The 19,301-nt window shown below is 64.9% G+C and overlaps 3 protein-coding genes across 5 annotated transcripts; all 3 read right to left on the reverse strand.

The window, feature by feature from the left end:
- Window positions 1-59: 59 nt before the first annotated feature.
- Window positions 60-4,780, reverse strand: CD151 (CD151 molecule (Raph blood group)). 3 transcript variants are annotated; one of them, XM_036281158.1, is made up of 10 exons: window positions 4,686-4,747; window positions 4,052-4,192; window positions 3,654-3,719; window positions 2,743-2,827; window positions 2,426-2,617; window positions 2,014-2,088; window positions 1,548-1,652; window positions 1,294-1,452; window positions 1,068-1,154; window positions 62-978 (listed from the first exon to the last, which is right to left on the reverse strand). In XM_036281158.1, exons 4-10 carry the CDS (start codon window positions 2,824-2,826, stop codon window positions 919-921), a joined length of 762 nt encoding a protein of 253 aa, XP_036137051.1. In that variant the 5' UTR covers window position 2,827; window positions 3,654-3,719; window positions 4,052-4,192; window positions 4,686-4,747; the 3' UTR covers window positions 62-918. The 3 variants fall into 3 exon arrangements, with proteins under 3 accessions (XP_036137052.1, XP_036137051.1, XP_036137050.1); XM_036281159.1 differs by lacking the exon at window positions 4,052-4,192 and having other exon boundaries at window positions 60-978; window positions 2,743-2,879; window positions 4,686-4,780; XM_036281157.1 differs by lacking the exon at window positions 4,052-4,192 and having other exon boundaries at window positions 4,686-4,780.
- Window positions 4,781-5,992: 1,212 nt separating this feature from the next.
- CRACR2B (calcium release activated channel regulator 2B) lies at window positions 5,993-10,664 on the reverse strand. The gene is made up of 10 exons (XM_036281116.1): window positions 10,623-10,664; window positions 9,190-9,365; window positions 9,002-9,113; window positions 8,370-8,547; window positions 7,786-7,932; window positions 7,591-7,681; window positions 7,351-7,443; window positions 6,973-7,139; window positions 6,667-6,738; window positions 5,993-6,446 (listed from the first exon to the last, which is right to left on the reverse strand). The coding sequence occupies exons 2-10, from the start codon at window positions 9,337-9,339 to the stop codon at window positions 6,260-6,262; spliced, it is 1,197 nt and encodes a 398-aa protein (XP_036137009.1). The 5' UTR covers window positions 9,340-9,365; window positions 10,623-10,664; the 3' UTR covers window positions 5,993-6,259.
- Window positions 10,665-12,392: 1,728 nt separating this feature from the next.
- PNPLA2 (patatin like phospholipase domain containing 2) lies at window positions 12,393-18,020 on the reverse strand. Its single transcript, XM_036281160.1, has 9 exons — window positions 17,816-18,020; window positions 15,618-15,850; window positions 15,471-15,536; window positions 14,901-15,110; window positions 14,520-14,580; window positions 14,263-14,427; window positions 13,504-13,636; window positions 13,183-13,305; window positions 12,393-13,097 (listed from the first exon to the last, which is right to left on the reverse strand). The coding sequence occupies exons 1-9, from the start codon at window positions 18,018-18,020 to the stop codon at window positions 12,827-12,829; spliced, it is 1,467 nt and encodes a 488-aa protein (XP_036137053.1). The 3' UTR covers window positions 12,393-12,826.
- Between the last annotated feature and the right edge of the window lie 1,281 nt (window positions 18,021-19,301).

Raw genomic sequence — 19,301 nt, forward strand, 5'->3', positions numbered from 1 at the left:
CAGCTGTTCCTGCCGTTGCCCCTCAAGTCCTGTCAGCTCTGGGCTCGTGCCTCGCTGCCCTGGGCCCCCAGGACTCGGCCCCCTGCTCTCCTTCGGCTGGCAGTGCGTGGGTGGGTCTGCCACTTGCTAGAAGTGGCTCAGGACCAGGACCGCCTCGGTGACATAGTAGGTTCACCTGTCTGTCCCACAAACGTTTATTGCGCTCCTGCGGGTGGCAGGGGCAGTTCTCGGCGTTTGTAATACAGCAGTGAGTGAAACCTCCCCGGACCCCTGCCCTGGGGGGAGGGGGACAACAGTGAACGTGACCTTTGGAGTAACAGTGAGCAGTGGAGAGAGCGGGCTCAGCAGAGCAGGGCGGCAGGGACCCTGGGGACAGGGCACTGGCCTGGTGGGGAGCACATGGAGCTCCTCACCTGCGCTGACCACCATCTGGGGTGTGTCCAAGGGACTGGGAGCACCCTCCAGTAGGCCAACCAGGCCCATTTCTGCCCACTCCCCACCCAACTAACCCCTCCAACTAAGCACAGGCATCAGGGAGCACCCTGAGGTGCCATGACCCACCCCAAGGGAGGTGGCCTGCGGGAGGGGGGTGCTTTATTGGCAGAACACAATCCCCCCACCCCACCAGCCAGACCAGGACCCCCGTGTGGGCAGCAGTGCTGCCCCTCCCTGACTGCAGGGCACCCGCCTCGGGACTTAGGTGTGTAGCAAAAGGCACTTGAAGCTCTCTCTGGGGGGAGGGGCCCCAGAGGGCATGGTGATGGCACAGTGGTGGGGACACACCACCTCCCTGGCAGAGGGGGAGAGGGGAAGAGGGGTGGGAGAGGCGTCCAGGGCCCTAGCTCCCTGGCCATCAGTAGTCTCAGCAGTCACTCGACGAGAAGCTGCAGCACCTGCCCCGGGCCGGCGTGGGCAGGGTCAGTAGTGCTCCAGCTTCAGGCTCTTGTACAGGCAGCACGTGAAGATCATGCCAAACACCTAGGCATGAAGCTGGCGTGAGTGGGCCACAGCTACCAGCACTTTGTGTCCCTGCCCCCGCCAGCGCCCACCCTGCCCAAGGCCCGCACCTGTACACAGGCGATGCCAATGCCCACGGCCCCGATGACCCTCAGGTGCTCCTGGATGAAGGTCTCCAGCTTGGTGATGCAGCCGCCCTGGCAGAGGGGGCGTGGGGGCACTGAAGGCAGGCAAGTCCTCCAGCCCCCTCTGCCACAGCCACAGGCCCCTCCTGGGTGTGGTGTGACCACACCAGCACCCCATCCCTCACAGGGAGCCCAGGCCCTGCACACCTACCTCCACCTTGTAGATGTTGGAGGCATGGTCCCGCCGACCACAGTGGGTCACCACGGTCTTGCAGCAGCTGTCAGGGACCAGGCGGCCATCTGCTTCCCTGGAGTGGATCCACTCACTGTCCTGCCAGTCCTGGGAGTTGTTGCTGCCACAGCAGTGGAACTGGAGGAGAACGCGGGGGGCTGAGTCCCTGCCCACCCCCTCTGCGGCCGCCTTCAGAGGTCCCAGAAAGGCCCCTCCCTGCGCCACCCACCCACCTCCTGTTGCAGCTTGTCCACAGCTCTGGTCACACCCTCGTGGCCTGGCTGGTGGTACTGCTTGGTCATGGTGTCCTTCAGGTTCTCCTTGAGCTCCGTGTTCAGCTGGGGGGCAAGGTGGTAATAACTTCAGCCACCGTGTAAGCCCCTCCAAGGGGGCAGGTGCTGGGACAGGTATGGGGAGGGCTCCCAGGGGAGAAAGGGCCAGGCTGAAACACTGGCTGGGGTGGGGGTCGGGTGGGCTCGGAGAGTCACCCCGGTAGCCATGGGGAGGGGGAGGGGCATGGAGAGAGCTCCAGATCCTAGGAACACCTTTCCTCCATGAACCCCTACAGTGTACCCTACCCCTACGACCCAGCCTTCATCCCCAGGGCCTGATGGCACAATGGTCAGCTCTGGAGTTAGGGGGTATCTGTGTGTGTGTGTGTGTGTGCATGTCCCCACGTGGCCTGCCCCGGCTCCTCACCTGCTGGTAGTAGACGTAGGCAAGGATGCCAGCAAGGATCTCCAGCAGGAAGATGATGAGAAGCAGGATGAAGTACTGGGCGAGGGGAGGACGAGTGAGCAGGGACCAGACACCCCTTCCACGAGAATCCCTAGTGTCTACACTCAACAGCGTCCCCACCTCAGCTCCCAAGTGGCCACAGAACGAGGGCTCCCGACAGCAAAGGAGGGCTTCCCCTCCCTGGAGGCTCACAGAGGGGCTGGGCAGTGGAAGGGCCCCCGCCCCGGGTGAGCACAGCAGAGACTGTCCTGCAGCGGCAACTCGACCCCCATCTGTCCCTTCTTCCCCAGTCTTGGCCCCAGAGCCAGCCCCAGACAGCCGAGTGGGGAGCCCCCACCCAGGTACCCCTGCCCCCAGTGCCAGCCCTGCTAACCAGGCGCAGCAGGTTCCGCCGCTCCTTGAAGGTGGCACAGCAGCCCAGGATACCAGTCACCATGACGACAATGCCGGCCACCACCAGGATGTAGGCTGTGGCTAGGTAGGTGCCTGAGGCCAGCAGGCTGATGTAGTCACTCTTCAGGGCCAGGGTCCAGATACCCACGGCCATGACGGCCAGACCAGCCAGCTGTGGGCAGGGCACACCGGCCAGTTACCATATGTGAGCCCAAAACCAGGACTCCTTTCAAGGACTAGGGATGGGATGACATGTGGAGAAGACGGGTCAGGGGAAGGCAGGTACCAGCTCCTCACCCAGAAGCAGCAGTTGAAGGTGAAGAGCAGGTACTTGAGGCAAACGGTGCCGCATGTTGACTTCTTCTCGTTGAACTCGCCCATCCTGGGGTTGGGAGGCAGGGGGAGGTCAGATAGCCCCCAACACCAGGACCTGACTGGGAGAACAGCCAGACACCAGTGGGGACAAAAGGAGTGGATACCAAGGCCCAAGCAACCACTGGCCCTGGGGAAAGGCCCTGGGAGAGTGTCCAAGGGAACCAGGTCATGTCCTAGGAGGGTAGCTCAGGAGCCCCCACCCCACTGCCACCAGCGCAGATGCGTGGGCCCACAGCCCTGGGAGGCTGAGGGCCTGGCTTCCCGGACCAGATCCCACGGCACAGGGAGCACAGAGGACCCCCAGCCATCACCGGCTGACTCACGGGCACTGGCAGCCAGGGTAGGAAGCCCCAGCAAACACCTTGTGATGAGCTCATGCAGGCCCGCCCCCCCAACCCCCACCCCAGCATTCCCCAGGCCCCATGTCACAGGCTGGCAGGAACCTACTGGCTGCTAGAGGGGAGGAGGCCACTCAGAGCCAGACTGGCCTGCCCCTTACTGGCCATGTGGCTTTAGGGAAGCTCCTGGGGCTACTGTTAAAGGGCAGACCTTCCTTCCTCCCAGCAAGAGTGGAGCTGTGGAGGGTACAGGTGGGCACACATACCCCCCAGACCTAGGGTCCCCTTGTTACTGGAAAGGGGACAGTCACACTAACCCCAGGGAGCAGTGCAGCTACAGACTGTCCTCCTCGGGGGCAGCCCAGTCAGGGACAGCCAGCCTGCTCTGGGGAGGGGAGGGGAGGGCAGGGGACGAAGAAGGCAGTGCCTGGGGCCACTTTTCCAGACACAGCATCACCAGACAACTGGGCTTCCACTGCCCCACCCAGCACGCACCTGGCTGGCAGGCGTGGCTCCTCTAAGACAGCTAGACAGTAGACAGAAGATCCCCAGGAGGCTCCACTAGAAGGGCAGAGACAGGTCACAGGTCTCACCCACGGTGCACGGACAGGATCCTGCCGCCCCTCCGGTGACTGGCTGCCCCAGGCAGTGGACCTGAGCCGGGCCTCCAGGCCAGGCAGCGGCACTCCCAGCAGCAGCAAGGGAGCAGCCTGGCCCTGTATTTTGGTCTGAGCCAGGGAGGGGCAGAGTGGAGGACATTTCTGGACAGTCCGATCCTGCCAGGAACCTCACGCCTCCTCCAAGCACTCCACCCTAGGACTTAGCCCCAGAGCGTCAGGGCTCCTTGCCCTGCCAAGCAGCTTCCCGGGAAGAAATAAAGGCGCAGACCCTACCACGCAGCTGGAGGTGTGGAGACCCCACCCTCGGCAGACGTGCCCCTGGGCCTGCTGTGGTCCCAGGCCTTCTAGAGAGGCCGATTCCAGACGCAGATCCAGCCCCCGCAGCCGCACACGGCCCCCCTTTTCCCGGAGAACCTGGCGGATGTGAACCCCCAGGGAAAGGCCGGCCAGAAATAGTTCCTGCGGCCGGGAACAGAGCTGCCCCACCCCAGTCCCCTGCAACTCAACTGGGCCCTCGGAGGCCCGCGCCCTAAGGAGGGGTACCAGGGACTCCAGCCAGGCCCAGCGAGGAATCCGCGTCACCGCGATGAAGTCACCGGCGCCGCCCGCCCACCCACTTGCACCGGTGGTGGGCGGATCTGCAGGCGGAGGGCAGGGGACCCGCGTCCAGGAACAATGAGAGCGATGCTCAGGGGGGCCCTTGGCCCGAAGGGACCGCCAGGCCGGTCTGAAGACCCGGAGGCACTCCGCCCTCGCCCTGCGTACCCTCCGCCCGCCCAGCCTCCTGGTCTCCGACTCCCTCCGGAAAAGGCCTCCGGAGCCTGCGGCCCGGCCTCCGAGGCCGCGCCGCGCAGGACCTCGGGACACTCGGCTCCCCCTGGCCGGCCTGGCCAGGCGGCGCACTCACCGGCCACAAATCCAAGTCGGGCGGGGACGGCGGCTCCCGACGCCGCGAATGCACGGCCCTGGGGAGGCCCGCGAGGGAGGTGCACCGGCCCGCCTTCGAACCCGCCCCGGCTCCCGGGCCCCGCCCATCGTCCGCAAACCCCGCCCCGGTCCGCAGGCCCCGCCCGTGCCTTACAAGCCCCGCCCCGGGCCCCGGGCCCCGCCCACAGCCCCCAAACCACGCCCCGGTCCGCAGGCCCCGCCCACAGTCCGCAAACCACGCCCCGGTCCGCAGGCCCAGCCCACAGCCCACAAACCCGGACACCCGGGCCCCGCCCAAAGGTGGCAGGCCCCGCCCACGCCCGGCAGGTCTATTTACTTCGTGCGAGCGCGCGGGATACCAGCCCTACGCAGGCAACTCAGAGTCCCTACCGGGCTGTGCAGGCCGAGGGAGCTGCAGTCCCGGGGCCTCCCCAGTCCAGCCTACACCCGCAGAACACGGAGGAGCTGGGCTAGGGGCGAAGGAGTTGGGGGAGGCTGCTAGCCCAGCCAAGGCCTTGGACTCTGTCCAATAACTCGTCCTCCAGGCCCAATTCCCAATTCTCTCCTCCCAATCCAGGGACCACCCAGGGGCTGCAGGGTCAGCAGACGCTGGCCTGGGGCGGGGGGGCTGGGGTCCCTGTGAGATACTCCCGTCTGGAGGGCATCTGGGCCTGGCAGTGGTCAAAGACTCGAGGGAGAAAGTCCTGCTTACCCACTAGACTGGGAAGCTGAGAGGAGGGGTAGACAGGGTAAGGAGGGGAGACTCCCCAACTAGGCTCATCCCCAGCCGCAGGTGGGGTCTGAGTCGCCCCATCAGTTGGGGCAGCTCTCCAGGGACAGTGGGCAGCACTCCTCCCAGCCCAGCCTTGGCTGACTGGCAGCTCTCCGCTCCCCAGGCAGTGCCCCTGGGCATGAGAGGTGGCTCCAGGCCTACCCCAGGAAGCTCCATGCAGGACTGCTTGACTCTGGTGGTTCACCCAGAGCTGTGTGAATTCTGGCATGGGGCAGAGATGGTCAACTGAGTCTGGATTGGGATGGAAACCCCACCCAATGCTCCCTGGTGAGACAATGGGTCTCAATCTCCTTGTCCCTACAGAGCAGTCCATGGGACTTCGCGTTTTTTATGGGCTGTGAGGACTTAGGGTCTGACCAGAGATGCAGGGACACCCACAGGTATAAACAGGGACACACAGCCCCAGCACCTCAGGGCTGTGGACCTGTGTCGTGCATATACCCTGCACACCTGATGCCTGCGCTCCCACACACACACACAGGGGGTCCAGGAGGTTGCAGTGCAGTCAGTGGAGTTTACTTGGAGGAGGAGGGTTTTCTGCCGGACAGAGATGGGTTTGATGGGATGGGGACAGGATGAGAACCAGAAGTGGGGTTCAAGAGAGCCTGACCTCCCCTTGTTAGTTCCTTCATGTCTGCAGTCAGGCAGGCCAGGCAGCCCAATGGGTAGAGCCCACAGCCTGGATGGGCAGCCCCAGCCATGATGAGTCACTTTCAAAGGGCAGCTTCTCCAGGTCACGCCCATGAGTCTCTTGGGGCTGGTCAGTGGGCACTGGGAAAGTGGCCTGAGCCACGTCTGGGAGGTCGAGCCCAGTTGCTGCTGCAGCAGCAGCAGCAGCAGCAGGCGGGCCCCGGCAGGCAGGCTGAGGCCAGAGACTTCCTTGGGCCACTGCCCAGCTGCTTGGTGTCACAGGCATCCCTCTCGTCTCGTAGCCTGGTGTTCAGCTCCCTGGGGAAGGGAGTCCAAGGAGTCTGAGAGGTCTCAGAAGGCAGCATTTTAAGGCAGGGAGTGTGGGCTCTGACTCTCCCTCAGACCAGGAGAAAGGTGTCTGGCTGGGGCTGCAGTATGAGGGAGAAAGGGCAGATACTAGGAAGGACTTCCTTGTCGTAAGCCGGGCAGTGGCCAGGGATGTTTGGGAGCTAGCGGCATGGCTTGAGCCTGACCGAACCTGAGGAGCTCCAGCTGCCGCAGGAGGCTGAGTTTCTCTTTCTGCATGTTCCTTGAGACCGCGACCACGTCTCTGCGGAGGGGAGGTAGTGACCTAAATGCAGGGAGACTCCTGGGGCCCTCCATGGCCCTCTTAGCGGACCCTGCCCCACGCAGACCCTGGGGAGCAGGCTGAGACTTGGGGTTCGGATGGGAGTGGCCCAGATCGGAGCCGCAAGCGCGACCCCCTCTTCCCCACGGCTGCCGGTCCCACCCCCTCCTCGGGACACGCCTCTGAGGGCCCGCCCCAGCCCCACCCCCTGGGCACCGTAAGGTTTGCTCCTGGCGGCCCTGCACGTCGCCCTCCAGTCTGCGGAGCTGCTCCTGCGCCCCCTCCAGCTGTGCCCGCAAGGCCTCGTTGGCCAGCCACAGCTGGGCGTTCTGCGCCTGCGCCTCCAGCTGCTCTGTGGCCCGGGTCTGCAGCTGCTGTTCCAACTAGGGGGTTGTGGGAGAAACGAGGCTGCAGAGGAACCCCCTCTTCCTCGGGATGGTGGTGTGCCTCTGACTCCTAACAATTCCAAGGCTAGGAACACCGACGCACAGGGGACGTCAAGGATACCAGGGGTGCTTGGTGACCGTGGGGATGAAGACGTGCGCGGGGCTGGTCTGCACCCTTCCCCAGCAGTGTGGGCCGGTGGCCGCTCACCTCCCGCTGCCGCAGGCCGGCGCGTTCCAACTCCTGCTCGCGACTCTGCAGCTCCAGCTCCAGACGGCCTCTGCGCTCCTCCCGGGGGAGGCCCTGGGACGCGCGGGGGGCACCTGAGCCTCCGCGGACCACGGAGATTGCAGGGGCCGGGGGTGGGACCAATTCCGAGAAGGCGGAGCCAGGGAGACGCGCGCGTCTGGGATTGGGCGGGGCGGAGGCGGGGCGGGGCCGCGGGCCCACCTGGTTCCTTAGGCGCTGGCGCTGCTCTCGGAGCTGCTGCTCAGTCTCCTCGTACAGGCACCGCACCTCTCTCTCGTGCTCGCTCTCCCGCCTTCGGGGGGTCGGTGGTGAGGCAGCTGCATGGTACCTGCCGGCACTACAGCCCAGCCCTGCCCCTACCGCTTCCCAGACCCCCTCCCTGTCCCCAGCCCTCACCGCCGCAGCGCCTGCTCCAGGCCGTCTCGTTCTCGGGACGCCTCCTCCAGGCAGGCCGACGCACGCATCAGAACGTCCTCGAAGTATCCCAGCAGCTCCGGCCGCTCGCGCTGCAGCCGGATCCAGAGCATTCGCACCGCCCGCTGCCTGGAAGGTCGCGTACGGGCTGAAGCCGAAGTGGGAACACCGCACCCTCCCCGAAGGTGACCTCTGCAGCCCCAGACAAGCCAGGAGCATTTGCCGAATTCAGGGTCTCCGTCTTGCGGGTGCTTTCGCCCCTGCGGGGGTCATGCATGTGCGCAGCCGGCTGCTTGGCAGCAAGGGGTCATGTGTACGCAAGGCTGTGCCTGGATGTACGAAGTTATGTGCCTGGCGCCGTCCCTCCTCCCAGCAACCCTGACTGCTGCCTCCTAAAATGCAAATTGTGTGGGAAATCACACCCGGCCCCTCCCGGGTATTGGCAGCTGACAGGGAACCGCAGAGTCAGACCCAGCTTGGGGACCCTGCCCAGAGCAGACATGAGGGCAGTGTGAACAGCCAGCATGTAGAGGAGGGAATTGGGAGTGGGACCAGCACAGACTCACTCGCTCAGAACCCGGGCCACCCCCAGCTGCTCCAGCACAGCAAAGAATCTCTCCTCCTCTTCCTCTTCTTCCAGGGAGCCCCCCGTGCCTTGCACCTCGGACCAGCCAGACTCAAAGGTTTCCTCAGAGGCCCGGGAGGGCAGTGTGCTCTGGGCCGACTCCACCCCCACAAACTTTCCTGTGGGCACGGGAGATAGAGATTACCAGGACTATGAGTTACCACCCTGGCTCAGCCTCCCCCCCGCCCCCCAACACACACATATCCTGCCCTTTCTCTGAGCCCAGTTTCCTGTTTTTCTTCCTTATTCTGGTTTGATTGTTGGCCTGGGAATGGGAGGTGACAGCCGGGCTCAAGCCAAAATGCACAGCTGGCCCCCGCCCCACCTGGGTTTGGCACGGGAGGGGGGTGGAGGGCAGGAGGGTCATCTCCACACATGCCACAGCAGCTGGGGGCTTTCTGTGGGGCCTTCCATGGCTCCTGTTTGTACTGATATGGGTGTGGATTCCGGAGGGAGGTGATGGAGGATCTCCAGTTGCAGTCTGTGTGGGTTGTGGGTCCCACAGAGTCCCCACGTGTGCCAGGGGAGGGCCACCGAGTGGGAGTCAGGGTTGGGGACAAGGGAAGGGCTCACCCAGGCCGAGACAGAACTCTCGGGCCGTGAGGAAACCTGTGTGGGCCTGGTCCAGACTTTCGAACACAGCCTCTAACTGTTCCGGTGTGAGGAGCAGGTCTTTCTGCAAGCCCTGGCCAGACAAACATGCAGGGCTGAGTAGCAAGGTCAGCCCTGGGCCGGGCAGCCCCTTGGGACTGGGGACTCACCTGCAGGTCGTGCCGCGTGATGAAACCCTTGGCCTCCTTGTCACACAGCAGAAACAGCTCCTGGGCCTGTGCCAACATGGCTGCCCATGGCCCCACAGAACCCCCCTCTTTCTCCCCTTCCTCCTCCTGGGCCTCCCCAGGGCTGGCCATGAAAGTGGGGTCTTGGCCGTTGGGTGCTGTAAAGCCAAGGAGGAGTCAGGGGCTGAGCAGAGCTCATAGGAGGGAACGAACGAGAGGCAGAGAGGGGCCAGGATGGCTGAGGGCTAAACGAGCCATGTGGGGCCAGGCCTGAGCAGAAGAAGATGGGAGAAGGCACTGCACAGGTCCGGAGAGGAGAGGCACCCGGGAGGCAGTCTGAGCGTGGTGCTGCAAGAGCAAGGTGTCCTGGGTGGGCTGATACACACTCGGGGCCTGTGGACTGCAAGGGAGCTGGAGGCGATGGGCCCCGAAGGGAGCCCTCCAGAGAGGACTGGGCTGGAAAGGGGACAGTCTCATTGGGAGGGGAGGAATCTCTGGAAGACCTCGTGGTGGACAGAGGAGTGGGGGCTTCTGGCAGCTGAGGGCAGAGAGCTCGGGTGAGGGAGTGGTCACTGGGGGGAGGAGCGGAACAGGTCCCAGAGTTGAGGACATGGAGACGGGGTTGACGGGCTGAGCCAGTGGGAGCACTCAGCCAATCCTGCCTAATCCTCAACCCCCGAGTCTGGGCCTCAGCGGCCCTCCCTTCCAGCCAGCTGGCAGGCTGGATAAGCTCCTCCCTCCCTGCCACAGCCCCTCCCACCCACCGGGCTCCAGGCCCTCTGGGGTGCAGGTGCAGGGTCCTGGCCTGAAACGGGGTGCCTTCCATGCCCTTGTCAGGAATACCCTAGATTCTAGGCTTAACAGACCCTCCCCCAGCACTAGGCTTTTCCCTCCTCCGGACTAGCCCCCTCCATGGCCAGGAGCCTCCACGGGCCTCCCTCCCCGGTGCTGGGGCACCTCGCTTCCTATTCAGGGCCACCTGTCTTCCCATAACGCCCTGTTCCCGGATCTCCCAGGGCCAACCCCAGCATGGCGACCCCTCACACCTGGGATGACGTCCTTCCCTCTTAGTTCAGAACAGTGGTTCTCAACCCACCCCTATTCCTGGGGGCTGAGACATGGTCTCCAAAGAGGACAGGTCTGAGGAAGGGCGACAGCAGGGTGCAGGGGCCAGAGACATCTCCCACCCTTCGCGTCGCCTCACCCGGCGGTGCGCCACCCCACCGGCGGACTGCGGACTCCCCGAGGCCAGAGGTCCATCCCAGCGGAAGCTGCGTTGAGGCCGGACGCGGGGAGCAGGGAGGAAGGGCCGCCCGCGCCCCGCCCCGTGGGGGCCCGGAGTCCCTGACCGCGACGCGCCGGGGTCGGCACCCCCTACGGGACCAGGAGAGCGGCGGGGCCTGCAAGGCGCCTACCTGGGAGCTGCGCCGTCGCCGCACCTGCCCCTCCTCCCGGAAAGGGCGACGCGGCGGGGACGCGGGACGGATCGGCTCCTGCTGCTCGGCAGGCACCGAGACCCCGGCGTGGGCCGGCCCCGGGCGGGGCGCCGCCGCTGCTGTCGCCCTGTCCCCGCCTCTCGGGGTGGCCCCGGCAGCCCGGCTCTTGTCTCACTCCCTGCAGGTCCTCAACCTGGCAGCCGCCTCTCTGTCCCCGCGGACACCCCTTGCGAGGTGGGGTGACAATGACCCAGGCACCTGGGGACCCTTCCCGACCAGGACCAAAGTGAGGAAGGGGGCACTGTCCCGAGGATCCCGATTTAAGGCGCCAAAAAGTGTGTATAGGAAGACGCCAGGCAGGAAACACACCGAAATATTTTCCGTGGTTAGCTCTAGAAGTGGGGTGGCTTTCCTTTCTTGCCTCTACAGCCCCATTTTTAAACAATACCCGTGTAACCTACTAGAAAGTGACATCTAAGTCAACAGCACAAATGCCTGCGCAGATGTGAGGATGAGTGATGGAGTGGGGACAGGAGGTCCTCACCTCAGCAGCCCCCCCACCCCAGCGCTCCTGTTGGGGCTCAGCCAGGACTGTCCACCTCAGGGCATGGCTGAGGGAGGCAGCTGGGTGGAGTCTGCGTGTGACCTTCCTGCTGGGGAGAAAACCCCATCCTCTTCCCCAGGGTCTCCCAGCCCCAGCCGGGCCCCTGCACCCACCTGGAGGGCCTGGCCTCACGGTGGGGCCCTGGCAGTGCTGGGGGCCGGAGGCCTCTGCTCCTCCAGGGGCCTGGGATCCTGCTGAACTAGAACAGGTTGGGCCGATAGGACAGGACCTTGAGACCGAGGGGGACGGCCCCTGGCACACAGGAGCACCAGGGACCTGCCCAGCCGGCTCGCCCAGTCCCGCAGTCCCCACTACCAACCGTTATTGTTGGCTGGGGGCTGCCACCGTCACCACAGCATGGGGGTGGGGGTGGGGCGGGGAGTGGAGGCAGGTGGGGCTGAATGGGGCAGGGCTAAGGGCTCTGGGAAGTTAACCCAATAACAGGCTCTGTTCCAGCACCCCTCACCCCCTGGGCCCTTTTGGTCACCAGTGAGGGCTGGTTGAATTCCCTCCAACTGCCCAGGGCAGAGGACACTTTCAGGAAACCATGTGTCTCCAGAAACAAGCCCCCTTCAGCCCAGACCTCACCCTAATATTCTAGACCCCTCCTTGTTTTGGCAGACTGGGCACCCTGTAGATGAGGAGGGGGACAGGGGACCAAGAACATGTGTGCACCTGGCCAGTGAGGCTCACAATGACAAAGGGAGGCCCAGCACCTCACAAAGACAAGGGCCAAACGCCCCCGTGGAGCCGGCCCGCGCTCCCTGGGGAACCTCACACTCCACAGCCCAGAAAGCAGCCCCCGCCCCCGTGTCACCGTGTCACCGCCACAGGGTGGAGGTGCAGACACCACCTTTTGTAAACATTTCTTTTTTATTCAGCAAGGATCTTGGTCTCAAGTATTTCCACTGGCCCTTGGAAAACTACCCAAGAGTCAGCCAGCAGGCCTCAGGGCAAAGTGGGGGGCAAATGTATGTCCCAGCCAGATGAGTGGGCCGCAGCCCAGGAGGCCTGCGGGAGCCTTTAGGGGCGAGCCCCCGGCCTGACTGCCAGGCTCCAGGAGAAGGGACCCCTGGAAGCCCTGACCCGAAGCTGTACTGACGTTGGTCAGCTGGAGGGGGTCACGTACAAGGAGGACGCAGGGGCTGAGCTGTGGTATTTATTACATCTGCTTCAGCGAAAATAAATAATTCTTCACACACATTCTTCAGCAAAACGTGAAAAATGCGCAGGGAGGAGCAGGTGCAAAGTTCTCAGGAGTAATACTGCACTGACCACCGCCTGGGTCCCCTGCTCTGCCCTGCCCGAGGGCGGGCCTGGGAGGGGGAGATTAGGGCACAAGTGAGGGGCCCTCTGCGGCTAGGGGAGGGGTTCTCCACACCTGGCCTACTGGTTTGTGGAGGAGTGGACAGCAAAGCCCGTTCTCCCAGCTGTGAGAGCCCCCATCTCCTCGCTCCACTAAGAATGGGGGGGGGATCTCAGTTGGCCCCAGGGCCCCGCCTCATGGGGCAGGGAAGCTGGGAGGCCTGGCCCTCAGCACTGGGACCCCAGGGGGCTGGGAAGGCTGGAGCAAGGGGGCTCAGCAAGGGGGCGAGCGGGGCGGGTGCTGCGGAGGCGCAGGGCTGGGACTGGCAGGAGCGCGCATGCGCAGGGCATCGGGCGGGAAGGCCACGTTGGTGCAGAAGAGGCCGAGCAGCAGCTGGCGCTGGCACTCCTCCCACTTGGCCAGCGCGTCCGCCAGGGAGAGGTTGTTTCGCATCCAGCCGGGCAGTGCCTCGCAGTAGGCAGCATAGGACAGTGGCACAGACGGCAGTGACTGGGCACGGCGCAGCTCCATCTGCTCCGACAGCCTGCAGGCGGGAGGGGGGCCTTAGTGCGGGGGCATTAAAGTGAGGTTGTGGCCCCCCAGATGAACACAGCCGTCAGGGGGCTCACCTGGAGGGCAGGTGGCTGCCCAGCTTCCTCTTGGCACGCATCACCAGGTACTGGCAGATACTGCCTGTCTGCTCTTTCATCCACCGGATGTCCTCCGGGACGTCGGGCAGCCACTCCAGCAAGCTGAGGCAGGGGGAAAGGCAGGGCCTCAGGGGCCATGGCCCACCGGCATGCCCACACCCTCACCCTTGGCCCTGTCTGTACCCTGACATCGCCACGCCCTCCCCCAACCACCTGCCTCTTCCCTGGGGTGACCACCACTCAGGGATGGTGGTGAAGTTTGGTCTGAGCGCCTCTCCTGCCCCTGCCCCCATCCTGTACCGGATGGTGAAGGACACCGCGCTCTCCAGGGGCAGAGTGTAGGGCACCATCATCGCTGTCGCCAGGCGCACAGGAAGCATGTTGGAGAGTGTGGTCAGCAAGTCCTTGGGCTCCACACAAGCCTCCAGCAGGGCTGTGGGCCGGGTGCAGGAGGGAGGTTGACTGCTGGTGGAGGAGGTGGGGCCAGCCCTGCTCTGCTCCACGCCCCCATGCTTTTCTGCCCTCATTGAACCAGGCACTCCTCCAACACCCTCACTGAGCACTGCACCCCCCACGCACCCCCACTGAGCACTGCACCCCCCACGCACCCTCACTGAGCACTGCACCCCCCACGCACCCTCACTGAGCACTGCACCCCCCACGCACCCTCACTGAGCACTGCACCCCCCACGCACCCTCACTGAGCACTGCACCCCCCACGCACCCTTACTGAGCCATGCACCCTCACTGAGCACTGCACCCCCCACGCACCCTCACTGAGCCGTGCACCCCCCACGCACCCTCACTGAGCTGTGCACCCCCCACGCACCCTCACTGAGCTGTGCACCCCCCACGCACCCTCATTGAGCACTGCACCCCCCACGCACCCTCACTGAGCCGTGCACCCCCCACGCACCCTCACTGAGCCGTGCACCCCCCACGCACTCACTGAGCCGTGCACCCCCCACGCACCCTCACTGAGCCGTGCACCCCCCACGCACCCTCACTGAGCACTGCACCCCCCACGCACCCTCATTGAGCACTGCACCCCCCACGCACCCTCATTGAGCCGTGCAGGCAGATGCTCCAGGATGTGATCTCCCGCGGGAGGATGCAAGTGGCTCTCCACTCGTGCCATCACAGCTTTCTCCTCGTCCTCACCGTGGTGGACAGAGGGCTTGGCAGGGGGTAATGTGAGCAGGGGGTTGGGCTTGTTCAGGAGACCTGGGTGGGGAGGACCGAACATTGGTCAGTACAGCGGGAGGGGACGGTGGTGCAGAGCCCCCTCCCCCACACGCCGGCCGGGCCCCACACACCATTCCTCCGCAGGAAGCGCAGGCCGTCCCGGTAGCCCTGCTTGCACATCTCCCGCAGCACCTGAGGGGGGTACATTGGAGCAGGGGAGTCAGACACGCCCAGTTCTGCTCTGCGTCCCTGCTGTCTCTGCAGACCCCACCTCTCCTCACCACTCAGCTAAGGGATCCGGGACCCAGGACAAGATCCGGGCTGGACAGAGGCTGGAGAGGCTGCCCCCCAGTGGACAGATCGTGCAGACCACAGACTTCTTCCCCAGCCTTGCGATGAGCTCCTCTGGGTCCCCACCCGACCCTGCCCCTCGGGAGAGGTCATGTGGGCGTTCTCCCCCAGTGCCAGGCAATGAGGGGCGGTGTGGCCCGGCCGCAGCAGGGCAGGCTCACCAAGGGCTCGGGCGGGAACAGGGCCTTGGAGAGGCGGTAAAGGTTGCGCAGGTTGAACTGGATGCTGGTGTTGGTCACCCGGAGCTCATGGATGTTTGTGGAGCTGTCCTGGGGGCAGATGTCACTCTCGCCCGAGAAGGGGGACACCGTGATGGTATTCTTGAGCTCATAGAGTGGCAGGTTGTCTGAGATGCCACCATCCACATAGCGCTGAGGCAGGGACACATGGTCACATGGTGAAGGGCCTGCAGGGTGAGCTGGCTGCCCCTCTGGCCCCACCCAGTGGCTGTTTCGTTTGGGCCTTTTACCCACTGGGCACTGGCCATAGGCCCCCCCCCCCCCCCCGGGTACTAAGAAATAGCCAGACACTAGGGGGTGGGTGGCTACAAGAAGTGTGCATGGCCATGGCACTGGCTGGCCTGGCTCTTGAGTAACTTTGGGGGAAGTGAAGCAACAGGCACTGGCAGGAGTGAGGCGCTGGGGCACCCAGATGGCTTCCTCATCCACCCTTGTCCCACAGCTCACAGTAGTGATCTCTTGTCACCCCGGAGGTGTCACCAGGGTACTTACTACACCCTGGAGGGTCGGAGGGATGAGGCCACAGTACACGGGGATGAAGGTGCTGCAGACATTGGCCTGTGGGGCAAGGCCAGAGAAGGGTGGTAAGCAGGGGCTCCAGGGTTCAACTGTGCCCCTGTGCAACCCTGCAGGGCCCACCTGGATGAGCTCATCTTTGGAGTTGAAGTGGTATATGATGACATTCTCGCCGTCCGAGACACGGGTCAGGGAGATGCCCAGACGCCCACTGGCACGCTCGTGGCAGTCGGCCGGCAGGGTCTTCATCAGGCAGCCACGGATGGTCTTCACCAGGTTGAAAGAGGGGTGCAGCGGGCCCAGGAACCGCTTCCGGGCCTCCTTGGACACCTCGATGATGTTGGCACCGGCCTCACCTAGGGCAAGAGGGGCAAGGGTCAGGGGCCAGCACTCCTGGGCTTGGCACACCCATGCCCAGTGCCCCAAGGCACACCAACTTGTGGCATCCCATCCACCTTGAAGAAATCCCAGTGTCCACAAGGCAGCCTGGCCCCTGGCCAGTTTGGCTCAGTGGTTGAGCATGGACCTGCGGACCAGAGAGTCCCGGGTTCAGTTCCCGCTAGGGGCATGTACCAAAAAAAAAAAGCACAAGGCAGCCTGGCCCAGAATTGGGAATTTTGCCACCTGTCTGTCCCTGAAGAGAGAGACACACAGGCCACCACCCCTGGGGGGCCAGACAGTGGGGCTGGCCAGCTGGGGCCAGGCCTGCCCTCTGCCCCGTGTTTCCCAACAGTCTGCCCTGATCCATGAGTCACCAGGCCTGGCTTCATGTGGCACTCATCCTGGGAAGCAGATAGGCAGGGGCTCAACCCTGACCAGCCTCAGCCTTTACCCACTTGGCCAGATCCACACCCTCAAAACCCAGCTGCAGCCCAGGGCTCCCACAGGCTCGGCGCCAGCACGAGGTGGGAAATAGGGGGGTCCCAACACTCCTGGAAAACACGACTGTCCCACTCCAGCCAAAAGCAAGCAGCCCCCAACACTCCTTTTGGAGGCCATGGGTGCCAGCCCAGGGCAAAACCAGAGTGGGAACAGACCCAGGAGTGGTCAGGGGACAGGAGGGCCTTCTTTTTTTTTTTATCCTCATTCAAGGACATTTTTCCATTTTTTGTACAGACAGAGTGGGAGGGAGAGAGAGGAAGAGAGAGAGAGGGAAACATCGACGCGAAAGGGACACATCGAGTGGCTGCCACCCGCACGACCAACCAGGGCCGGGGACAAACTGCAACCGAGGTACATGCCCCTAGCAGGAACCGAACCCGGGTCTCTCCGGACCGCAGGCGGACGATCTAACCGCTGAGCCAAACCGGCCAGGGCCAGGAGGGCCTTCTTGAGGAGCCCAGGACCATGTCCTCCTCCAGGACCACCCCAGGTCAGGGGTGAGCAGTGCGGGGTTGGCACCTGCCACACTGGGGGCTCCAGCTGCCTGAGACCACAAGTGAGAAAGGCTCCTGGGGAGCGGAGCGGGGAGGTGCTGTGGAGCCATGTTGGAAATTGGGTACCAGGGATCGAGGTATGTCCTGAGGCCAGCCTGGGGACTGAGGGCACTGGTCTGGACTTCCATGAGAGGGAGGGGTCAGGGCCACAGTGGTGTGTCCCCCGTCCTAAGAATGCAGAGGCATGCTCCTTCCCCACCTCCTCAGGGCAAAGGTCACAGGAAGGAGGCAGGGGAGAACCCGGCACAGGCTCCTGGTGGGCGGGGCATGGGTGACCCCTCTGTCACCTTGGCTGCCCAAGCAGGCTGGGCGCTGGGCAGCATTCCCAGGACTCCTGAAATACCTACCCAGCTGTAAACACCACTTGCAGGCACCAGCAGGAAGTATGCGAGTGGAGGAGTCTTCCCGGTACACTCAGACCTCAGACACCCCAGCCCCCCCTGGAAGGGGCCAACACAGTGGGCCACAGCCGAGGGCCCAGGCCCACAGCGCGCGGGGTGCCAGGAGGAAGAGGGTGGGAGAGAGCTGGCTGTGCCCAGGCCCCGGGGCCCTCGGGAAGCGTCGAGCCGCAGTGCCCAGGCGTGTTCTTCGGAGACAACCCCCTCGCAGGCCCCGGGCACGGCAGCCCCAGGACACAGTGACCGCTAGCACCTTGCCCGCCACCAAGCCCGGGGCAGGAGGCCAGCTCAGGCCCCTCCCCCTACTCTCACGGCCCCGCCCAAGAGTGAGTTTCTCTTTCCAATGGAATCGATTCTGTGGCACCTGCCCGCCCCCAACGTCTGCCCCGCGGCGTCCGGATCGCGGCCCGGGCCCGGCAGCGCCGGCCCGGGTCCCCGCGAGCACCGGCAGCCAGGCCCCGCCCCGGCGCCCGCGGCGGCCGCTCACCCAGGCAGGCCCCGGTGACCAGCGCCGTGGCCGTGAGCGCCCCGGCCGAGGCGCCGTAGATGTGCGTGGCGTTGGCCACCAGGAAGGGCGCGTGCTCGCGCAGGCAGGAGGCCACGCCGACGTGGTAGACGCCCAGGAAGCCGCAGCCCGCGAACGAGATGTTCCACGTCGTCTCCCGGGGGAACGTGGCCTCCTTGGGGAACATCGCGGCGGCCCGCCGGTCCGGGCGCCCGGAGGCCGCCTGGTCGTGCGCCGTGGGGTCGCCGCTCGCTCTGCCGGCCGCTCGGCCGCGGTCGTCGTCGCTCGGGGTCACCGCCAGTGACGGCGGCGACGCTGTGCCAGGCGGCGGCAAGACGGTGTTTTTAGGGGTCGGTGGGTGGAGCCGGAGCGGGGTGGGCCGGCGCATGCGGCCCAATCTGGGCGCGCGGGGAACGGCCGCGCCCTCGGGGCCCCGGAGTCCCGTCCCCTCCCTGAAGCCCCGCCCCCCGCTCCGAGGCCTCCCTCGGCCGCCTTCCTCCGCGGCTGTCGGGGCCCTGGGCCCGGAGCTGCGGACACCTCGGCCCAGCAGCAACGGCGCTCAGGCCCCCGGCGCACCGCCGCCTTCCCTGTCCCCCGTCCTGGGCGGCGCGAGGGGGTGCACAGTGGCTTGGGTGTGGGGGGGGGAGTGAGCTCAGGCCCAGGCCGCCCGGAGTCGGTGGGCCTGGGAGCCTCGTACAAATCGGGACATTGGCGAGGAGAGGTCGTTGGTGTCTGGGCAGCCCACTCCTCCTCCCTTGAGGCCCGTCTACAACACCTACTGCCCAAGCCAGGGACCCCCAGGGACCCCCCACTCATCCACAGACTGACCCAGAAATCTCCAGGGCTGGATGTGAATCACAAACAACTTAAAAGAGCTCACACGAGCACGGTGGACCACACCTGACGGCCATGCCCCAGCCCTGTCCCAGCGAGGCCCCTGCACCTGGGCACTAACATGGGTTCTACCTGCGTCCCACCCCAGCTCCTCAAGCTGCGAGGTCTACTGGGGTATGACTCAGACCCTGCCCCGCCCCCACCCATCGTCCCAGCAGGTGGAGCACTGGGTGATGTCATGCCCCACCCCTGTTCCGCATTTTTACCCTGGTTGGGATGCTGGAACTGGACCTGCACCTCGGCCCTGGGCTGGTGGGGAAGTAGTGGGCATCTGTTTGCTCATGGAGTCCTTTCCCAGGCAGGAGCTTGGCTCAGAAACCAGGCAGCCCAGCACCAGGCCCAGAAGTAGGAGCAGGGCCTCCCCAGGACATGGCCAGCCGTCTGGGGTCATGCTGTCCAGTCCTCAGCCACTGCTCCCAGGCACCCATACTTGGCATCAACAGTGTGCCTGACAGGAAGGGGGACCAGCACAGGGCAGAGCAGTCAACCCAGCCCTAGTCCTACTGGGGAAGGAAGGGGGGGGGATGTTTACATAAACTCAAAACAAGGAGGAAACAAGGTGACCGAGCGTGTG

This window comes from Molossus molossus, unplaced genomic scaffold (assembly GCF_014108415.1).
Source record: "Molossus molossus isolate mMolMol1 unplaced genomic scaffold, mMolMol1.p scaffold_m16_p_31, whole genome shotgun sequence".
NCBI lineage: Eukaryota > Metazoa > Chordata > Mammalia > Chiroptera > Molossidae > Molossus > Molossus molossus.